This window comes from Solanum stenotomum, chromosome 2 (genome assembly GCF_019186545.1).
Source record: "Solanum stenotomum isolate F172 chromosome 2, ASM1918654v1, whole genome shotgun sequence".
NCBI lineage: Eukaryota > Viridiplantae > Streptophyta > Magnoliopsida > Solanales > Solanaceae > Solanum > Solanum stenotomum.
The window spans coordinates 9,694,458-9,717,660 of NC_064283.1; the positions used below are offsets into that span (position 1 = coordinate 9,694,458).

The 23,203-nt window shown below is 35.2% G+C and overlaps 1 protein-coding gene and 1 pseudogene across 1 annotated transcript; one reads left to right on the forward strand and one right to left on the reverse strand.

Annotated features, from left to right (window-relative positions):
• The first annotated feature begins 3,137 nt into the window (after positions 1-3,137).
• LOC125855375 (F-box protein At5g03100-like) lies at positions 3,138-5,859 on the forward strand. Its single transcript, XM_049535095.1, has 3 exons — positions 3,138-4,114; positions 4,786-4,992; positions 5,326-5,859. Exons 1-3 carry the CDS (start codon positions 3,164-3,166, stop codon positions 5,671-5,673), a joined length of 1,506 nt encoding a protein of 501 aa, XP_049391052.1. The 5' UTR covers positions 3,138-3,163; the 3' UTR covers positions 5,674-5,859.
• A 2,382-nt stretch (positions 5,860-8,241) lies between these two features.
• LOC125855308 (F-box protein At5g03100-like) lies at positions 8,242-10,846 on the reverse strand (annotated as a pseudogene).
• Positions 10,847-23,203: the final 12,357 nt, after the last annotated feature.

Consider the following 23,203-nt stretch of genomic DNA (forward strand, 5'->3'; position numbering starts at 1 on the left):
GTATACAGATACTTAAAAAAATTCATAATAAGAGTCGGAACCTCAGATTTATTTCGAATAAAAATCACCCATGTGTATATAGATACATGATCAATAAATAACATAAAGTGCTTATATCCCATCCTTGACAATGTAGGAGAAGGACCCCAAAGATCACTATGTACCAAATCAAACAGATCGTCATAAGAAGATGAACTGGATAGAAAATGGAGCTTGTGACTTTTCAAACCGGCACAATTAGAACATGTCAAAGGGAGACTTGAATGAATGTCATGTGTTGATGGAATACATGATTTGAGCATGTGTTGAAGTCGAGAGGAATGAGGATGACCCATCCTATTATGCCAAAAAGTAAGCAACTTATTCGAGCGAGTAACATTAGAAGAAACATTCTGCCAACTCTACGACCCTTGGCAATGGTCATCTCGATTTTCAGATTTTGAACAACACAATCATTGGGTGAAAATTTTACAACACAATTCTGATCAACTAGCTGACCTACCGAAACCAAATTAGCCTTCAAATTAGGTACATAAAGTATGTTAGACAAATTTCCAAAAGAACCAATACCCGAAGCGGGCAATGTATGTCTGTTTGCCGTATGGATAACATATTTAGAAACATCATATATAATCTTGAATCAGCATTTCAAGATCATGTCTAGAAGGGAAGGAACCAGCCAATTTAGTGACATCCATCTAGTATGCTTGGTGAGCAGACCATGAATGATTTGGACGACGACGACAGTCCGAAATATGATGGCCAGTAATCTTACAGTAAGCNTTATTCGAGCGAGTAACATTAGAAGAAACATTTTGCCAACTCTACGACCCTTAGCAATGGTCATCTCGATTTTCAGATTTTGAACAACACAATCATTAGGTGAGAATTTTACAACACAATTCTGATCAACTAGCTGACCTACCGAAACCAAATTAGCCTTCAAATTAGGTACATAAAGTATGTTAGACAAATTTCCAAAAGAACCAATACCCGAAGCGGGCAATGTATGTCTGTTTGCCGTATGGATAACATATTTAGAAACATCATCATACAATGAAGAAAATTGGGACAGATCTCCGGTCATATGATTGGAAGCACCCGAATCTAGATGCCAAGTAGATTTAATAGAATTACTTGTACCTGAGGATGCCGAGAGTGCACTTGAGATGGCTCCGGGAAGGGCATCTGCTATAGAATCTTGAATCAGCCTTTCAAGATCATGTCTAGAAGGGAAGGAACCAGTCGATTTAGTGACATCCATCTGGTATGCTTGGTGAGCAGACCATGAACGATTTGGACGGCGACGACAGTCCGAAATATAATGGCCAGTAATCTTACAGTAAGCACAAAATTTCTTCTACTTAGGACACTTAGCTGCTATGTGACCAAAATCATTGCATTCATAGCACTGGACACTTCTCTTAGCATTTCTTGATGAAGTATTGATAGTTGATTTTTGTGCAAGTAATGCAACAACGGATAATGGGATCGACTCTATGGTCGCCTGAGTTCCAAGCCTGGTCTCTTCAAGCAACATAGCTGCCAACACAACATCAAGAGCAGGTGTGACTTCTCTGTTCAACAAACTGTCACGAATCGACTCGAATTCAAGCCGGAGTTTCATCAAGAACTGTACCATTCTTGTCCTTTGTCGTTCTCCTAACATTTCCTTGAGCCCTGCGGTAGACATATTTCTCCGAGAAATTTGATTTTGTTCTGACCAAAGCAGCTGCAAGATAGCATAAAAGGAACAAACATTCTTGTCCCCTTGTGTATATTCAACAATGTTGCGTTCCACTTCAAACTTTCGTGCTAGATTGCTTTGTTGGTAAACGTTACGCAGGTGGAGCCACATCTCTGAAGCTGAACTAAATGGTCTAAGTCCCATAACAATGTTAACATGTACCGAATTCAGCATCCAAGTGATTACCTTTGCATTATTCAAATTCCAGCGATTTAACTCTTTTTCATCTGTTGGTAGACCAACAGAACCATCTTACCACCCAAAAAGGCCCTTTCCTTGAACAAAAATTCCAAAGTGGATTCCCATAGTGAAAAATAGGAACCATCCAATTTTGTGGAGAGCAAATCGTGCGAAGATGATTGTGAATTCATTGAGGAGACAAAATACAAAATACAAGAGAGAAAGAGAAAAAAAAAGGGATAGATGCCTGTGTATAGAAAATAAAGAGACAAGAGGAATGCAAGAAGGTAACAAGGTACATGTGTAAAGAAAGCAAAGAACACAATTTTTTTTTAAACGATGGCTCTTGATACCATGCTAGAGAGACAAAAGATATTCTGAAAAATAGTTTTCTCTATTCATCCATGATACAGTAGAAAAGCAAATATTTATAGCTATACAATTGGAGAGTTAGAGTTCTATTCTAGGAAGGAGTAGATATGGTTATAAATGTATATTTTGTAAATTAGTCCTATCTAAAAAAGAATATATTTTCTGATTACTGTACAATTATAGCTTTTTCTAACAATGTCTACTGCATGAATTGAAAATATATGCCCAAATCTTAAGGCTGACTATGGATCAGACATAATCAAATCGATTTTATCAGTATCATAACTGATTTTGCTATACCGAGCAAAATTACCAGAACCGATCCTATTGGAATCGGGTTTACCAAAACTTTTCCAAAGTTCCGATCTGGTCCTATAGGTACTAGTTTAGAACCAGATCGGATCAGTACCAAAATTGGGTCGCCATACTGGATTTTTTTCTATAAACATATATTTTTTTTTTATGACAAGGGAAAACCCGCAGCCGCTACCCTTTGGGTGCGCACAGGGTAAAACCCCCACTCCTATGCAATAGCTCGCAAACCACATAGGAGAGGTAAACCGCACTACTATAAACATATATTATTATACATTATTATTATTAAATTATATATTTTATATATGTATATTATATATGTGAGTCATACGTGATATAATACATGTAAGACTCAAATTGTCAGATAGGATGTTATGTAGAACAGATGTATCTGTTTGCTTAAATTTATACAAATTTAATGGTCTAATTATCTAAAAATTGAAGGACATAAACGTAAATGTGAACTAAAACCCAATTCCATATATTATGCCTTCTTTTCAAAATCCTTATTTTGCTTGAGGAAACAATTCGAAATTAGATCCAATTCCAATGACCGGAGTTGGAGAAACCCTAGAGGACCGTATCAGTTCGTTGCCGGATGAACTTCTGATCAAAATTCTGTCTTGTTCGGCGACAAAGGATGCATACACAACATGTATTCTCTCTAAAAGGTGGCTTTATCTCTGGACTTCCATTCGTAACTTCAGTTTTGCTAATACAAATTACCGAGAAAATTTCACATCTTTTGTTAACTATATATTATCTCGTTCTGTTTCTCCCAAAATACAAAAATTCGAACTCGACTACAGTTATTGTGATGTTGAAAGCCGCTGGCAAATCACCGAATGGCTTAATTTTGCTGCTACTAGAAAAGTGGAACATCTTCTACTCTGGTCTACTGATTTAATCACTTCCCCTTTCCCATTGCCTCAATCTTTCTGCGAATGTTCGTCATTGATAACATTAGCAATAGTTTTGGGTCGTTTTAACTTTGATGACACAGTCATAGCCTGGAAGTCTTTAAAGAGCCTAAAATTGGGGAATTTTCTTATAGATGATTACAAAATTGCAAAAATATTGTCAGGCTGCCCTGTATTGGAAGATATGGAATTACATGATTTAGTTGTGCTTAATGGCCCTCATCGCTTGGAATTTATGTCTTCAAAGTTAAATACACTGAAGCTGAATGGTCAATGGTTGATTAATGATGGAAGTCTTCGTTGTGTGGAAATTTTTGCCCCGTACATTCAGCATTTGGAAATTTCAGGAGGTCTTTATGATCTCAAGTGTATTCTCGTAGATGTGTCTGCTGTGGTTACTGCGAAGCTTGCTTTCAACATTATGTGTATCAAAGACATCAACGATAATTATGGTCTACATTTTGATCCTGAGGAAGACAGTTGTAGTGGCTATCATCAATTCTTTAGGTCCCTCGTCCACGGTTACCTTCTAACGTTCCGTAATGTAAAGGAGTTAACCATTGGAACTTGGTTAACAGAGGTCTGTTTTTATCTCAGAGTACTTTTCCTTGGACGGTTGAGAATTAACCTTTGTTCAAATTTCACAAACTCAACTGGATGAGTTGCAGAAACTTGTGGCTTTTTTGTGTTTTTTTGTCAACTTTCGAATGTCGGGTATTTTTTTTGTCATATCTGCAATACATGTATCTGAAATCACGGATTCTTTTGTGTCGATTGTTGCTTAAAGTGTTTAGATGATTAGGTTCGCTACTTGAAGATAATAGAAAAAAGTGGATATCAGGCTCTTCCTTGGGTGCGGTATATTACCATGGCTGGTGAATATGAGTTGAGACTTGCGTAAAACCACACCGAGATGATGATCCAATCCAAATAAGTTTTGCTTGAGGCTCATATAACTCATCCAATGCTTTGAGCTCCTTTGCAGGAGATGAACTGGTTTAGCTCATAGATTTGAAGCAAATTGTTTTGTTGTGTCAATTTTTGTTATTCTTGTATTTGACTTTATTTCTTATATGTTACCCACATTTTCTTGTATAAAGATGTCTGCTGATTACTGTCGTGTTGCATATACTGTTAAAGAAATTCAATAGATTTGTCACATAACTTATGTTGCCATGGAGTACTTTCTTTTTGTACTTATTGCTTTCTCCATTCTTTATATTACTAGTTTCATTGGGATTATTGCAACAGGTTCTGTGCATGTTGCTGTTCAAAGGGACTGTACTTCCAGAAATGAAATGCAAATATCTGACGCTGGAGTTGCATGTGAAGAGGTTTAATTTGTATGGAGTAGCTGGTCTTCTGCGAGCATCAAGTCATGTAGAGACACTCAACATAAATATATATACGGAGGCACTAGACATAGAGGGACGCGACATAGATTTATCAACAAAATCTGTAACTTCCTCTCTTCTTTTAAATCCATTCATTTTATGAGTTTAATCACCCCTCCTTAGAATTTTTCTTTTGTCACGGCAAAGCTTAACATTAGTTGGTTGGTGTTGTTGCTTTCTTTGAGGCAAATGAGGTCTGAAATGGAAAGGGTTGGGTGCCATCCACTCTTTGCTTGGGTTACGTAGGCCATGAATCTTTAAGATAGGAACAATCATCATAATCTGTTTAAAAAGTACCAATAAGATTTGTTGGTTCTGAAATCATTTTTTCCCCACTTTTGTGCAATATCCATGAGGCTAACTTGAATTTAGTCCTGATTAAATTCTCTTTCTCCAGCTTGAAGATACCCACTGCCACTTTGAGTTATCAGATTTGGTCAAAGGAGATGATATTGATTTGCAAAATTGGATTTTATTTGGGTTTCCCAACCTCAAGAATGTTACGATTATCAACTCCCCCGGAGAGCGGTGCTTTAAGGATCATTTCAAACAGGGCTTTGACAAGCTTTTGAAACTTTCAGAATTTCTGTTAAACAATGCAACAGTTTTGGAGAAGTTCGTGATATCAAAGGGAATAATGTGCAAGATATGTTCAACCAACTGTGTGTCCACATTTTTATCTCAATTGGCTGAGAAATTGTTTTGTTGCCCAAGATCCTCTACAAATTGTGTGATTATCTACTAGTAGTGAGCTTGTGATGATTAGACTGCAAGTAGTTTTCTATCTTAGGATACACGAGATGTTGCCTTATATTGAGTTTTTGGTGAATACTCATACAATCATGACACTTTAACTTGTCTATGCAATTAATTACTTATCTTGTGGCATACCAAATGTTATGATGTCTTAGTTTCTCATTCTTGAAGCTTTCAGTTCTGATGAATCATTATATTTAAGTCATATAAGAATGTATGGTTAGATCTCTTTATTTGATTCGTCTGAAATATCCATTCTTCAGGCAAAATTTAGATGACGATAAGGGGTTTCGAGAAATAGTTTCTGTTTTACCTTTGTTGCAATAGAGCTACTGTTCTGTTTTGCTGAACAGGATTTTAATGAACTTTGCAAAATTGTCATTGGAGTTGAAGTATATTTCTGTCGATTTAAGGTTACAACTTCCTAGTTTTTAATCCTTGATACAGACTATTTGAAATTTTTTGCATTAAGCTTTGCTAGTATATATAAATAGCCTAGCTACATTTTCTCTGTCTGTTTGGCTGCAGACTAGCAGTGAGTTAGCTACATTTTCTTGCCGGACTGTTCATTAGCCTACCATTCTACAACATGTAATGGACCCATTACCATTCTCTTTCTTAAAGCGACACCGGGCGTGAGTTTTGGTGTTAAACTTTAACCAAGAGGCAAATTGAACATTTTACCAGATATTACTTTGTATAAAATTCTACTAAGCTACCAGATATTACCATTGAAACGTCAATCAAGTAAGCTTGGTGCTTTCAATGGAGGATACATCTACAAGTCTACGCCTGAGATTGTAGATATCTCTAGATATTTCCAAAATACGGAAGATATGGGTCAAAAATTTCTGACTCTCAATCTTCCCGCCGATCAAACCAATAATGGTTCAAGTTTCCTATGCAGGGAAACCTGACAATATTTTCACAATTTGGCTATTGTCTAACACCATAATCCCCAACTTGATGCTCTTTAGAGAGTTCCACGATATGACCGTTGGAAGATCAAAAGGACAAGATTGAACATCTAAAGATATCAAGGATGAACATATGTAGTCTATAGAGAGATTCAGGAAATGAGATCTTTTCATCATATGACCACAATACAACATTTTCCACTTTCCTCTCAACAGTAAAACTAAAGCAGCGATTGACTAAGGAGTTGTAGTCAGACCAGAGATCGTAGTCTAATGGAATTCGAGTTGGAACTTTTTAAATTTGGAAGAGAGGGAATGAGCTAATGCATAATCAATAAAAGTTTTGAAGTTAAGAGTTGACGATTGGATTTTGCTGTTAGAGATTTTTTAGGGACGATATAAATTCCGATTGTTATATTCCATTTTTAGCGATCAAATTTGTCCTTTGTAGATTATTATTCCAGTCGTTAAAATCCTTTATGACGATAACAAATCCGGTCACTATAATTGATTTTAGCTTCTAGATTCTCTAATTACTTGTTAACTTTTCCCCTCTAATTCAAGCACACAAATTTTTGAACACATACAAAACAATCATTATTCCGTTAAAATTTCATAATTAACTGCAAAGAAGCATAACATTACATTGAAAAACAAATAAAACCAGCTAAATCGTAAGACATTATAATTGTCTCTTAACAAATGAGGAAATAAAGCACCGATAGGGAAAATTGAGTTTTTCTATTTTGAAAATGTCATGTGGTATTTTTGACTCATTAAATAATAAGATTGTTTTTTGAATATTGAAAGACATCTTTTGACCAAAATATAAACGGAGGACGTATTCCATAGCGAGAGAGTATTGTTGACTCTTTTCCAAAAAAAAAAAAAAAAAAAAAAAAGCCTTAACTAAAAGTAATAATGTTGTTTCGTCTTCTCGATCATCTTATCGGAAAATTCATGTTCAACGTGATGAAATTGTTCGTACTATATAGGAGGACTATATTAAAGAGTAGTTTCATGATTGCATGAGCAGTTTATCAAAAACTCAACATAAGACGACATTTACCACATCCTGACATGGCACACTGTTTGCAGTTATTAGTCATGGAAAGCTCACACCTTGACGATAATCACAGAACTTGTGGGGGATCTTGGGCAACCTAACAATTTCTCGATCAACCAAAAATAATATCGGTTTTCACAGTTCATACTTCATTGTACATCTCCGGCACTCTCTTATCTTTGATATAATAAGCTATTGTTCCACAAATATTTTGCAACCTCTAGTAAGCTATTTAAGCCCAACTCAAATCTACCTAATATATTAAGATTTTAGGTGAATCAAACAGATGTATCATAACCCTCTTATAATACGACCTTAAGTTAAAAAAATAGCATTTGACTGCATTGTAAGTCTCAATCATAATTGACTACAGAATCTTTGTGATAAATTAACAGTAGAAACACCTTCTGATAATAATACCTTGATGTCATTGACAAAGTTTGCAAAACACATCATTTCATAACCCTAATTATGAGAAAAAGTATGGCTAGTCAATCTAAGGAAACAACCTGCTAGAATTTCTGAAACATATGCACAACATCTAAAATGCGACAAAGAAAAGTTTTATGAGAAACCAAACAACCATAACATTGGTATGTCACAAGGACATGATAACAAGAACAAATAGTTATTAGTTACATAGACAAATTCAAGATTTTCACCAGCAGTAAATCAAAAGCTAAATATGAAGTAACATTTATGGTACTGAAACAGAAAACGACTTGCAATCTAGTCACAGAAAGCTCCCTCCTCGCAAATGATCACAGAACTGGTTGAGGATCTTGGGCAACATACCAATTTCTTAGCCAATCGAGATGAATATCGAGAAGCACAGTTCATTGAACAGATACTACAAATTTTCCTTGATATAATTACGAACTTCTCCAAAACTTTTGTATTCTTTAGTAGAAATTCTGAAAAGTTGAAAAGATCATCATAATCCCATTCAAGATGCTCCTTCAAGCAGATCTTGGAAGCATTGACAACCTTGACATTCTAAAGGTTGGAAAACTCGAAGCTTGACAGGAAATGAATATCATGTTCTTTGGCCAAATATCCCAACTCAAATGCGCATTGCTCAAGATCCAACTGGAAAGAGAATATAGTCAAATGAAAATCATAATACACAAAACTTACAAAATGTGATTTCATAGGACAAGTGTCTGGTATAGAACAATTTCTGAATCGACCAATCTTCAATGGTTCTGGGAAAATGATTACAAAAGTTGTTCCTCTTAGGATGAATCTTGGAATAGGTAGACCAAGCTAAGAGTAACAACTCTTAAGTTTGTCAACAATTTTTTTAACATGAAGTTTTCTAGTGACAAACGTCTCTCGTTGATAATCAAAGATATATTTACATGATTGCATCCATTTTGGAACACCGTTCAATGTAGGAAAGGGGGAGGGATGTTAAAACTTCCTACAATGGATGTGCAAATAAAAGAGCAAAAGTTGCAGGAAGTTACAGAAGTAGTTGCCATGGTTATGTTGAGTGTCTCCACATGAGTCGAGGCTCGCAACGGGATAGCTGCTCCATAGAAATAAGGCTCTGTGATATGCCAATCCAGAGTTAGACACTTGCATTTCAATTCTAGAAGCGACATCTTATCAAACTGCATCAGTACCTGAGGTGGTAATCCCAATGAAACTAGTGAACGTTCGAGAAACCAAGAACAAATGAAAGGAAGAAAAATCCTATGTAGACAGATAATGTTATGGAAAATCTGACCATCTAACAATGTAGCTGAATGGTAGAAGAAGTACCCAACTTTAGAAAGTTGACAGAAAGATTGCAAAAAGTCAGGAGAGTTTTGTATTTGTAAAAAGTTTAAAAGTTCTCAAATTGTGTTATATTCTTAGTGTTTTCTCTTTTTGATATCTATATACTAAAAAGCAAATAAGGTCAACAAACCTAGATGAAGCAAGTCCCAATCGTTAACTCAGTTGCATTGCTCAACTTTTGAAGATAATCTTCGATGAGTGTCTTTATAACTTGATGCTCATCAGGACCTTGATCAAACCAAGTCCAGTTCATTTGGAAAGTAAGCTTTGCACTGATCAGAGAGGATACATTTACTAGCCTACACCTGAGATCATACATATATCCGGAGATCTCCAAATGTTGAATATGTGGGGCAAAAATATCCAAAGAGAGATCATTAGAGTTATAGTACGGCAAATGATTTTCGAACTTAAGCCTCTTTAAATTAGAAGAACTAATTTCCATATGACGGAATCCGGAGAATTCAAGAAATTCGAGGATTTCCAAAGCAGGACAACCTGAGAGTATGTTTACAATTCTGTCATCATCTAAGGTTATGTCATTCAATCGTAGGGTCTTTAAAGACTTCCAATCTATGACGACTTCCTTATCAAGTATACAACACGTGAGATCTAATGTTATCAAGGAAGAACACTTGTAGATAGTGTCAGGCAAGTCAATAGAGTCATTCTCATATGAATCTGATGACAGTACAATATTTTCAACATTCTTTTCAACAATAGTAGCAAGCCATCGGGAGATTGGGAACAATAATTTATTTTTATTTTTCTCCTCATTAGTAGGAACCCATCGGCTGATTTTGAAATCTACTATGTCATCAACAAATCCGACTCGTTGCTCGTATTTGGACATGTGGGTGAAATTCAAATGGAAGTTTTTAATTTTGGAACAAGTAGAATGATCTAATACATAATCGACAAAGGATATGAAGTTTTTCCTTTGCGATTTATCTTTAAAAGAGAAAAAGAAGCTATATATTGAAGGCCATAGATGCTCCCACCTTTTTGAGAGAACAGATGTTGTGAAGGCATCTTTTGTTGGCAAAAGTGAGAGAATCAGAATAAGAAGAGAATCCGGCAACTTACTGATTCGACTATGATCTTCAACTCTTTTCACTTTCTTATTTGTCTCTTCAACTCTTTTGCAAGGCCGTAGATCCATCTTTTGGGTGCAGAAAGGTTTGCTAGGGTTTGAATGATTTTCCCTTTTCTATGCAAGACGCATTTCCCTTTGTGTTTGTTGGGTTATCCTAATGTTTTTCAAGAATTTGGGTTGAAAAGAGCTAGTGTGATCACTCAGTATTCTACCGACAATCAACTACTGGTATTATTCTTTTAGTTGTCTATGTTGATGATACTGTTATTACAAGAGATGATTGTGCATGATTTTCTTCTCTGAATGAAATAACTTGCTAAACTGAATTTAAAGAGCTGAATGAATAACTCTGTAGACTCAACTGAATAGTAATGAATGCATGTGTACAAGATAGATTGAAATAAAGTCAAATGGCTATCCAGAAACTCTTGTTTTACGTAGATTGAGATCTTACCAGCCAGCTTGTTGTTGAATCTTTGTATTTAACGCTAAGGTCATAAAGACGAGACCAATTAGGACCAAACCTTTCTATCTTCTTCTTCTCTCTTTTTGTTCCCGCCTTTCAAGGATATGTTTCATTATCTGTTTGATTTGCCTAGAATATTTATTCTTAAGGCAGAATTTAGTTGGCTGGGACAGGTTATAATGGGTTGTGAAAAATCCAACTTCATTTCTTTGTTCTCTTCTATTACAGTGAATGATAATATTGTGAAATGAAGTGTTTGACATTAGCTCTGTTATACAAGCCTTATATTTTGGTTAAAAGTATGTATCCATTTACATAATAAAAAATGAGTTAATTTTTTTTCCAAGAGTTCCCTTATTTACATATCCCTTATGACATACCAACTGTTATTGTTGTTTGAGTTGTCGTGAAGTTTTTATTGTGTTGCACTTTAGATGTTGTACATATGTTTTGGAGTGACTTCATAGGCTTTTGTCCCTAGATCTGTCAAGATGGGAAGATCTACAAGCAATGCTTTTTTCTGATAAATATGGTTATGAAATGTTATGTTTTGCTACCTTTGTCCATATGACATCAAGGTATTATGACTTAGCTTGGAGATAGTTACCTTTTGGGCATTTCTTGGAAGGAAGAGATTTGTACTGTTTGTTTATCGCATGTGATCTGTAGCCAATTGTGATTGAACTCACAATGCAGTTGAATGCTTTTACTTGTACTTTCATGATGATACATCTGCTTGATTCACCTGAAATTGTCATTTATCAGGCACAAATTTGATTCAATTCAAATAGCTTGCTCGGGGTTGTAAAAAAAATCACAGACCGACCTTGATAAATCCCATGCAAAACAATTACTAGTATCTTTTATCCCCTTATTTTTGGTTAACTACTGTTATTTAGGTAGTTTAAGGCAATCTATTGTAGGACGATGTTTGTGAGAATAATAACTATATATGTACTGAACTTTTGATAAGTGCCAAACAATGTTGCTTAGCATTTGTGTTGAATAAAAACACCACTCTCTGCTCCTTATAAATTCAATTGTACACGCAAGTAAACCTAGCGACATTAAGGCCAGTCATGGCACGCCAACAGGGATCCTACTTATGTGATACCCCCGGATATCCCACAATGGAGACAACTCCTCCTACATGATGGATTGTGCAGAAATCATGTGACATTCCTACACATGAGTTACAAGCCGATTGTGCAGAAACTGTCTTATGCATCTGCACTTACGTGTATGTCAAAATGTCTCAAATGCGAGCTCTGGATCCAGCTTAGTTTAGGGAACAACCGTGCATAATGCATGCTTGCAGTATTCTTCAAGGCCAACAACTATTAGGGGGTCATGGCTGAATAATGCAGGTTGAATATAATGTGTGGTAGGAAAATTCCCCACAAACTGATGCTGTCCGATCTAGGCTTACCATGAGTGTACTCAGTTTAGGTCTGATTTCTAAGAGAACTTTAGTTTTCTCACCTGATGCAAATGAAGCTAATAAATTCTGGGTTTTTTTTCTTGTGATAGAAACTTTAAGATGAAAACATATGATATGAGTGGGCGTTACTGTTAGCCTCTATGTTGTCACTGTTACAATATGAATAGGTTTATACAATCCTATTAGAATAGGAATAGGTTTATACAATCCCATAATTAGAATAGGAATAGGAATAGAAATAGAAATAGGAATACTAAATAGTATCCTACTTGGTAAAGGATTGTATTCTAGGGTTTATAAATAGGGTCTCAATGTAATAATGTAGACACAACAATAATTCAATAATATTCTTTTTCTATATTTCTCACATGGTATCAGAGCCTCTACGAACTTGGTAGAGAATCAAAGAGCTTCCGCTACCGGCGGGTGGCTATTATCCATATATGCCGCCCGTCCGGCCAATAAGTATGTTAGCAAAAATTGGGTCACCGTGTATCTTTCTGGTGACTATTTTCTCATATCTAATTTGTGTAGCACCGTGCCATCATTTCGGTTACTACTTTCTTATATCTAATTTGTGTAGCATCGTGCCATCATTCCGGTGACTACTTTTTTCATATATAATTTGTGTAGCACCATGCCATCCTTTCGGTGACTATCTTTTTTTTGTATATCTGATTTGCGTAGCACCGTGCATCTCTACAGACTACTTTTCATATTTAATTTGTGAAGTACCGTGGATTTTTCCGAACTATTTTCTCATATCTGAGTTGTATAGCATATGTGTCTTTTCAGTGACTCATCAGATTTGATTTGCATAGTTCCATTTGTATTTCCGGTGACTCCTCAAATCTGATTTGCGTAGGGTTGTGCCATCATTCCAACCCTACCCGTATAATTTTTCTTTTCCAGTAGGGTCGTGCCATCATTCCGACCCTACCCATATTATTTCTCTTTTTCAATGGGGTCGTTCCATCAATTCAAACTATCATATATAATTTCTATTTTCTAGTTGGATCGTGACATCATTCCGACCCTACCCATATAATTTTATTTCTTAGATTGTGACCACTTTTAGCCATCGAATCTAATACTCCAGCATATGAGCATGTTTCGACCAGTTTTTTGGTGACTTGTTTAATATCGACTCGTCTATTGATTCCAACATGATCCATATATTTTATACTAGATTTTGAGCACTTACAATGTCCGTTGCATTGTGAAGAAGTTTATATGGAGCAACCACCTAATTTTGTTGCTCAGGGGGAGTTTAGTGGCCTTGTATGTTGATTACGTAAGTCACTCTATGGTCTGAAATAGTCTTTGCAAGCTTGGTTTGGGAAGTTCCAACACTGTAATTTTATCACTCTGTTTTATCGACATTATGTATCAAATTCAGTATTTCATGAGAAGACCAAGCACATTGAGATTGATTGTCAATTTTGTGAAGTCAACTGATCAACTTGCAAATATCTCACCAAGCCCCTCATCAGTCCTCGTATTACATACTTTTGTAACAAGCTAGGTACATGAATTGTATGCACTAGCTTGAGGGGGAGTGTTAGAATATGAATAGGTTTATACAATCCTATTAGAATAGGAATATGTTTATACAATCCCATTAGAATAGGAATAGGAATAGAAATAGGAATACTAAATAGTATCCNAACAACTATTAGGGGGTCATGGCTGAATAATGCAGGTTGAATATAATGTGTGGTAGGAAAATTCCCCACAAACTGATGCTGTCCGATCTAGGCTTACCATGAGTGTACTCAGTTTAGGTTTGATTTCTAAGAGAACTTTAGTTTCCTCACCTGATGTAAATGAAGCTAATAAATTCTGGGTGTTTTTTCTTGTGATAGAAACTTTAAGATGATAACATATGATATGAGTGGGCGTTACTGTTAGTCTCTATGTTGTCGCTTTATAGTATTTTGAACAAGTCCAAAGCATTGATCTTTAGGTGTATTTAGAGCGCACAGATAGATGCCTGGGGAGTAAGCCTTACCGAATTAAGTCCCATACGTGAGTGTAATGACGTTTTGCAAGTTCTCCGCCTCATGAGCGAGTCTCAGAAAAAGCCTTCTAAAACGTAGGACCAAATTCATAAACAAACACTAATTTGAAGTCATTTGAAAAATTGTTTATGTCCAAACCTCCGGGTGGGAATATTGAGGACTTTTTGAAAAAGAGTTGACGATCTAAGAAGACAACAAAGTATTAACTTGGCGATTCCAAATTCTTTTGGACCAAAATCATGACTTCTGGCGTTAATGACGGAACTGATAGAAGAAGTAATTTAAGAAATCCATCATCCAAAATCAAATTAGTCAGTTGTCAGACTCTTAGTTCAAATTGCCAGCACATGAGGCATTCACGAACCTCTATTCTCTCTAAGAAGACTTTGTTGACTATGTATTAGCTCATTCTGCTTCTTCCAACATAAAAAAATTTGAGCTCGAACATCATCTGTATCCATACAAATCACATATCAGTCAATGGCTTAGTATTGCTGTTAAAACAAAAGTAGAAGATGTTGTACTCTGGTCCACTGATTTAATCACATTGCATGAATTTTTCTGCGCCTGTTCGTCAATAATATCATTAGTTTTGGGTCGTTTTAACTTTGATGCTGACGTGGTCATATCATGGAAGTCTCTAAAGAGCATAAAGTTGTGGAGCTTGTTTTTAGACAATGGCAAAGTTGCAAATGTCAGGCAGTCCTTGTTGCCTAGAAATTAGGTCTTCAAAACTAAAGACACTTAAGCTGCAAGAACATTGGAAAGTAGGTCTTCAATTTTCTTGTATTTTTTTGAAATATTTGCCCCGTACCTTCAGCATTTAGAAATTTCAGGAGATCTGTATGATCTCAAGTGTATGCTTGTAAACGTGTCTGCCACGGTTACAACTAAGCTTACTTTCAACATTCTGTGTATCAAAGACATCCTGGAGTCCTTCCTTTTTTTTGTTAATGCTTTCTCCATTCTTTATATTACTATTTTCATTGGGATTATTGCATCAGGTTCTATGCATGTTGCAGATCAAAGGGATTTCGCTTCCAGAAATGAAATGCGAATAACTGATGCTAGAGTTGCATGTGAGGAAGCTGGCCTTCTGTGAACATCACCTCATGTGGAGACACTCAATATAGATATATGTCAATTTAGCCTGTAACTTCCTGGAACTTACTCTCTTCTTTTCACATCCATTCGTTTATGAAGTTTAACTACCCCTCCTGAGAATTTGTTTCTGAAGGAGAATGCTAATATCTTTAAATATCAGTAATAAATTTTCTGTGTCGTTGCTTCTATATTTGCACGGCAGAAATAAACAGTGGCCTTGTCTTCTTCTGCATCAATTAATGAAGCCTTCTGATACATTTCTATTTGGTGCCACTGGGACTGGTGACTTGTTACCTCAACTGCTCATTTCTAGCAATTTGCAAAGCAACCTTTTGATTGGAATGAATCATAGAAAGAAGGACATTTTAAGCAGCATTGCCTTTGTTGTCAGTAATACCATTTGTAGACAGCACATGGTAATGTGTGAAAGAGAACATGTCCCCATACCTCTTCGTCTTAGCCATGGAATACCTAAACAGGTCCCTGAAGCAACTGAATCAAAATCCTGACTTTAATTACCATCCTAAATGCAAGAAGATGGAACTGATGCACATTAGCTTTGCAGACGTCCTACTGTTGTATTGTAGAGCTGATAGGATCTCAATCAAACTGATGCTGGTTGCTTTTGAGCACTTCTCTGATGAATCTTGACACAAGGCAACTTTGGAAAAAATACTCTTTCTATGTTGCCGGAGTAACTCATGAAGTCAAGGAGCAAATTGTAATTGAACTACAGTTCTCCTTAGGCACTATGCCTTTCAAATATTTGGATGTACCCCTGTCTGCCAAGAAACTCATCATAAATGAGTGTATGTCACTAGTTGATAAAATAGTTGCTCGAGTGAGGTACTGGACATCCAAATTGCTATCCTACAGTGGCAGAGTTCAATTGATAAAAAGTGTATTATTCGAAATGCAAACCTATTGGGCATAGGTATTCCTCCTGCTGAAGAAGATTATCAACTGAGTGACTGGGATTTACAGAAACTTCCTATAGACAGGGGGTGGAGAATACACTAGGAGAGCTCTCGCGGCATGGGACACATTGTGCTTACCTAAGTCTGTGGGGGTTGGGGAGCTTGATATATTGAACTTCTCACACTGGAACAAGGCTGCAATACTCAAATTATTATGGGCCATAGCAAATAAGAAAGAAAAGTTAAGGGTTCAATGGGTTCATACGCTCCACGTAAAAGGGAACTCTATAGACAATGTTCCTACTCCTACGCAAGCAAGATGGGTGGTTACGAAAACACCAGGTGCAAGATCTTGGTTGACTACGGGGACCCCCTGCCACACTGCGCTTGACAGTTTCATCGACAAAGGTGGGTTCAACATCAACAGAGCCTATAATTCATTTCTTCCACAATTGCCTAAAGTTACATGGAAGAAACTTACTATGGCAAAGTGACTGATCCCATAACATCAGTTCATTCTATGGCTAGCGCTACAAAAGAGGTTTGGTATCTAGCTCGGAGGGAAACTACTCTTGAAATTTGAGGTAATTTCGGGAGAAATTAAAGAAGTTTGAAATTTGGGATTTGTTAATGTTCTTTATGCGTTCTTGGTCTTCTTAAGGAAGAAGAGGCAAAAAGAGTACATTTGATCCAAAAACTCCAATTGAAAAGTGTTAAAAGTTGTTTGAGATGTAAAAAATGGTTTTGCAAAACCCGAGTTAATAAAAATGACATGGTTGAACATATTTTTTAACAACAATGACATAGATGAACCAAACTTTTAACATATGACATAGATGAACCTTTTCTGAAAGTTCGATGGCATATTTGGGCCTTTTCCCTTTAAATAATAACACAAATTGAGGATTTTTACTCATTATATATACAAAGTATTGGTATTAATACAAAACTCTCAAAACTTTTTGCCATCTTTTTATCAACTTTTCAAAGTCTTTCGTGTACTTCTTCTACCATTCACCTACATTGTTAGATGGTCAGATTTGCCATAACATTATCTGTCTACATGAGATTTTTCTTCCTTTTTGATTGTTCTTGGTTTCTCGATCCTTCAATTATTTCATCTGGATCGCCACTCAGGTACTGATGTAGTTTGAAGAGAGGTTGTTTCCAGAATTGAAATGCAAACGTCTAACTTTGGATTTGCATATCACAAAGTTTTATTTCTATGGAGTAACTATCCTGTTGGGAGGCTCGCCTCATGTGGAAACACTCAACATAAATATGGAAACTATCGATAACTCCCTGCAACTTTTGCTCTTTTATTTGCACATTCATTTTATGAAGTTTTAACATTGCTCCCCCTTCCCACAAGGAACAGTTTATCAAAAGGGATGCAAACAATAGGGTACGTTGGATTTTTTTAAAGAGTGTCGACAAATGAACAACTCACTATAACATCATAATAATAATAAAAAAAAAAAAGCAAAATTCAAATTACATGATTGAAACATATTCAAGTATTCCCTCCATTCCTTTTTACTAGTCCAATGATCAAAAACATGTTTTTTTTTTAATTTGTTTATTTTAACAAATTAACGGGTTTTTTTTTCAGTTTTAAACCCTTGTTATTTAATTATTTCCCAAAATTTATAGGAATACATTACTAGTAATCTAAGTTAGATTTCAAATCCAAATAAATACATGCAACGGTGTAAAATAAGTACTTCATAAATGATATTTCAAAAGGAGTGCATAATTTATGCTAGACTAGTAAGAGGAAAGAGAGAATACATTATCACCACTCGACTATTTTGATGTAATCTCAGTAGCCTAATTTAAAATGTTAATAAATATTTTTTCCTTTATATAAGGCATCAGACAATAACTCGAAAACTCAAAATTAATTTTATTGCCAAGAAATAAGATGTAAGAATAAAATAGCAAAAAACTTAAAATTTAAACAACATATAATATGTCAATCCCCAAATAGTGCAAATTGCAGAGAATGTAATTTCTTGTACCAGATACTTGTACTGTAAATCATTGTTTTGTAACTTTTGTACATTATGATTTTCATTTGACTGTATTCTCTCTCCAGTTGGATCTTGATCAATGCGCATTTGAGTTAAGATATTTGACCAAAGAACATGATATTCATTTCCTGTCAAGCGTCAGGTTTCCCAACCTCAAGAATGTTAAGATTGTCCGTTCTTCCAATATGCGTTTGAAGGAGCATCTTGAATGGGATTATGATGAACTTTTCAAACTTTCAAAGTTTCTACTAAAGAATGCAATGATTTTGGAGTCGTTTCTAATTATATCAAGGAGAGAAACATGCAAGAGCTGTTCAATGAACTGTGTTGCTCAATATCTTATTCGATTGTTTCATAAATTGGTAGGTTGCCCAAAATCCTCAACCAGTTGTGCGATCACTTTGAAGGATAAAGTTTTCCGTGACAAAATCTCAAGTATTTTGTTTCCATGTACCTGAAATGTTATCTTTGCCCTTATGACATCCCAAATTTTATGGTTGCTTGGTTTCTGATGAAACATTTCTATATGTTGTACTTGTGTTTCTGAATTTGTAGCTAGGCTTGTTTCCCTAGATCAACAAGCCACACTTTTCGTCTGATTATTAATTAGGCTCATTAAATTCTGTGTTTTCTAAACTTTGTCGATAACAACAAGGTATTATTACTGGGAGGTGGTACCTTATAGACATTTTCAGAGAAGAAAGAGGTTCGTATTGTTTGTTTATCTCAAAGAGGTGGTATCCGCTACCTGCATTAGAACCTGATTATTATGGATTCGTGCCAGGTAGGGCCCATTCGGGGGTAGCGCTACGGCGTATTCAGGATTTTGAGATGATGGGTGCACTATTACGAAAAATGTGAATCTAAGATATAAATTTAATCGGTTCGATATTTAGGATTTTATCACTAAAATCAATTGACTGAACCCATTGATCATATGTTATATCATCCTGTACTACTAGTTTTAATATACACATTTAGTTTAATTATATAAAAAATTTCAGTGCTAAAAAAATTAGGAATTTCCAATGCGACAAACTTGAAAACTTTGAAAATATTAAAGCTATATAAAATGTTACCAATAACCACTTACAGAGGTGTTATCCAATTTTAGAAAGAAAAATAAACTAGATAGATATAAGATTCAAATTTCCAATCACTATTGCATTATATGATACTTGTGGGTTCATACATCTATATTTAAATATTTTTAAAAAATATAACACTACTATATATAATTTCGAGAGGAAAGCATGGGTTTCATGTGAACCTAGTGACCTCCTCCTGCATACGCCCCTAATGCTACATACCAAAGATATTTCCATACATATGGCTTAGAATTGAGACTTCTAGTTAAGCTAGGAACAATCTCATCCACTCCACTACATCCGTTGGTGGTAACTCATCGGCTATTTGAGCATCAGCTGTTCAAGCTTATTAAACTACTGCTGAAGTTTTTGATTGTGTGTATGGCTAATAAGAACAAAAAGATGAATGAAATATTACAAAGCCAAATTACAGATTGATCATTTAATTAATCAAATTCCACATATATGAGAGGAAAAAAATAAAAGTAAAAAGGAATTTTGATTTTGGATCAGACTCTACTCCAATAATTAACTCACTGAGTGAGGATTGTTCGAGACGAAAAAACAATCTGTTTCTTCAGCTAATATATGACAAGGGAGAAATGAGGAGATGTTGATGATAATCATACAGAAATTCAATTTTTACTTGAGCATCAGTTACTTATCTTTTCATAAAAAAAGACAAGTCGTTGCTAAACACACGACAAATTGATAAAGTAAATGTATCGGTCGTCAAGAAAAAAAGGTCCTTGTTAGCTACATTTTCTTGCCGGACTGTACATTAGCCTACCATTCTATATATAATGGCCCCATTGCATTTCTCTTTCTTAAAGCGACATCGGGTGCGAGTTTCGGTGTTATATGTTTCCGGTGACTAATGAGCACTAAGGAAAAAGACGATGTTCAGAAGAGGAAAGAAGAAAAAGGGATCTAATGTGGACTGAAGTAAATCTTGATTGGGCTCATTTGAAATCTGCGCGTCATTGAACAAATTTAATTTAGGCCCAGTTCTTTTAAGTTCTCCAGTTTTGCTGTAAAAACACACATGTATAGATATTTGTTGTTATCCAGCTGTAGTTATAGTTACATACTTTTTTTTCTTTACATTTCAGTGCTGCTCTTACTGATATATAACACTCAGTAACTTTGTAATAGATACATAAGGAAAAATACAATTCAGAAAATTTCTCATACAATCTTATCATTTTCTCTATATTCTTTCAGTTTTTAACAAACTAAGAGGAAAAAATGTACGTTTTACCAGTTATTGCTTTGTAAAAAATTCTACTAAGCTATCTCACATAGTTGGTCTCAAGTAAAAGATTTTAAACTTTATACACTGTCAATTATGTGTGCATCTCTTCTTAGCCAACAAATGGTATCTCTTAGATATTTCGCACTTTCCCTTAAAATATGTTTTAGTTAATTATTGTTCTATTAGTGCCTTTTTCAATTGTATGATAGTATTCATTTCTCTCTCTTTTGTTGACTAAAGATGTCATCGCATCATGTCTTCTCTCTAAAAGGAAGATTTATCTTTCGACTTCAATTGGTAATTTCCTTTTCAGTAATAGAAGTTATTCGTAATATTAAAGCTATTTTCCCATCTTCTTGGATATTAGCTGTATGATATGTTGTGTACATTTTGCCACCTTGAATTGGCAATAGCTTCGAGGTCTACGATTGTGTAATGGTTCTGATTTTGGAGTTTTTGTATGGAAGGAGGAGGTCTATATTGTTTGTTTACTTCTAAGTCATATAAGAATGTATGATTAGATCTTTTTGTTTGATTAGCCTAAAATATCTATACTTCAAGCAGTTTAGATGGCTGAGACAACGATGAACGATGAGGAGTTTCAAAAATTAGTGTAACTTGTCGTGAGAAATGGTTTCTATTTTGCCTTAGTTTCAATAGAGCTTCCATTCTACATTGTATACCACTGCCAGAAGATATGTTTAGACCAATAATTAAGGATAACTATTTTAAGCAGTATCATTTCTGGTTTGATCTAGATCATACTCAATCTAGTAAATTGATCTCGCAACTCTCATCTCTTGCATATGCTCCGAGTAGCACACCACATTATCCAGCACTCCGGAGAAGTATAATCCAAAGTTCACCTACAAATAACAAGATAAAAGAAAATAGATCTTTTGAACCACAAGCCTTGGAAAATAAGTCATCCAGTTCCATTGTAATCCAAAGCTCACCTGCAAATAACGAGATAGCAGAAAATAGATCTTTTGAACCACAAGACTTGGAAATTAAAATAAGCCATCCAGTTCCATTGATTCTCAAGATGCATTGCATGGGGGAAATTTTATATACATGAAACTTAAAGAAATAGCTCTTGATCGCGAACGACCAGCGCTCTCCAGAAGCGGGCATGCAGAAGAAAACACCAATGCACAACTTGTTCGTTTTGATTTGATCTTCCGTGAATGTTTCATAATAGTCATGCTATTTCATGAACAAATGTGTTCGTTCAATTTAAAACCCTAACGAAACCCAAAGAGGAAAGGTGTGTTGGATAGAAAAGGAAAATTCATCAAAACCAAACGGTGTGTTGGATAGAAGAGGAAAAATCATCAAAACCAAAAGGTGTGTTGGATAGAAAAGGAAAAATCATCAAAACCAAAAGGTATGTTGGATGGGAAAGGAAAAATCATTAAAACTAAAAGATGTGTTGGATAGAAAAGGAAAAATCATCAAAACCAAAAGGTGTGTTGGATAGAAAAGGAAAAATCATCAAAACCTTAGCAAGCCTTTCGGCAGCCAAAAGAGTATATATAGCTCAACACTAATAATAGAGATTCAATTAAAACCCTAGCCCCCAAAAGATGGATCTATGGTCTCTATTCCCAAATCCCAAAGAAACGAAGAAGTAAAATGAGAAGAGTTGATCGAATTAGTAAGTTGCCGAATGCTCTTATTATTCAGATTCTCTCCCTTTTGCCAACGAAAGACACAACCTCTATTCTCTCCAAAAGGTGGCTGTAGAGAATAGCAGAAGAAAAGTATAATCGGGGAACCTTCTGCTAGCCCAAGATCGTTAACTAAGATCGGAAGATTCAACTAAATAAGATGAAGCTAGAAAGGAGAACTTGTTTATGGAAGAAGACTCTTTTATTTGGGTTGTTCTTAAGTTATTTACAAATGTACAATGTCATCCCCTATTTATACTTACCAATGGATGGTTCTAGCTACTACAAAATCTAGACTATTCCATAATTCTCTACAAATATCTAATTTCTCTAGCACATCTACAAGAAAATCTAGTAACATTATGTTCTACTCTAGGATATCTAGATATTTCTACAAGATACTTGAGAAAATTGAGGGGAAGGTGACAAAAAAGAGTTCAAATTAAAATTGGTGACTAGTTTGACTGATTCAAAGTCAAATTTTTTTAAATAATGTTAAGATAATTAGGGTCTAAAATGTAATTTTTATTACTATACTTGAGAAAATTGAGGGGAAGGTGACAAAAAAGAGTTCAAATTAAAATTGGGGACAAGTTTGACTGATTCAAAGTCAAAAAATATTTTAATTAGTGATTAAGATAATTGGGGTCTAAAATGTAA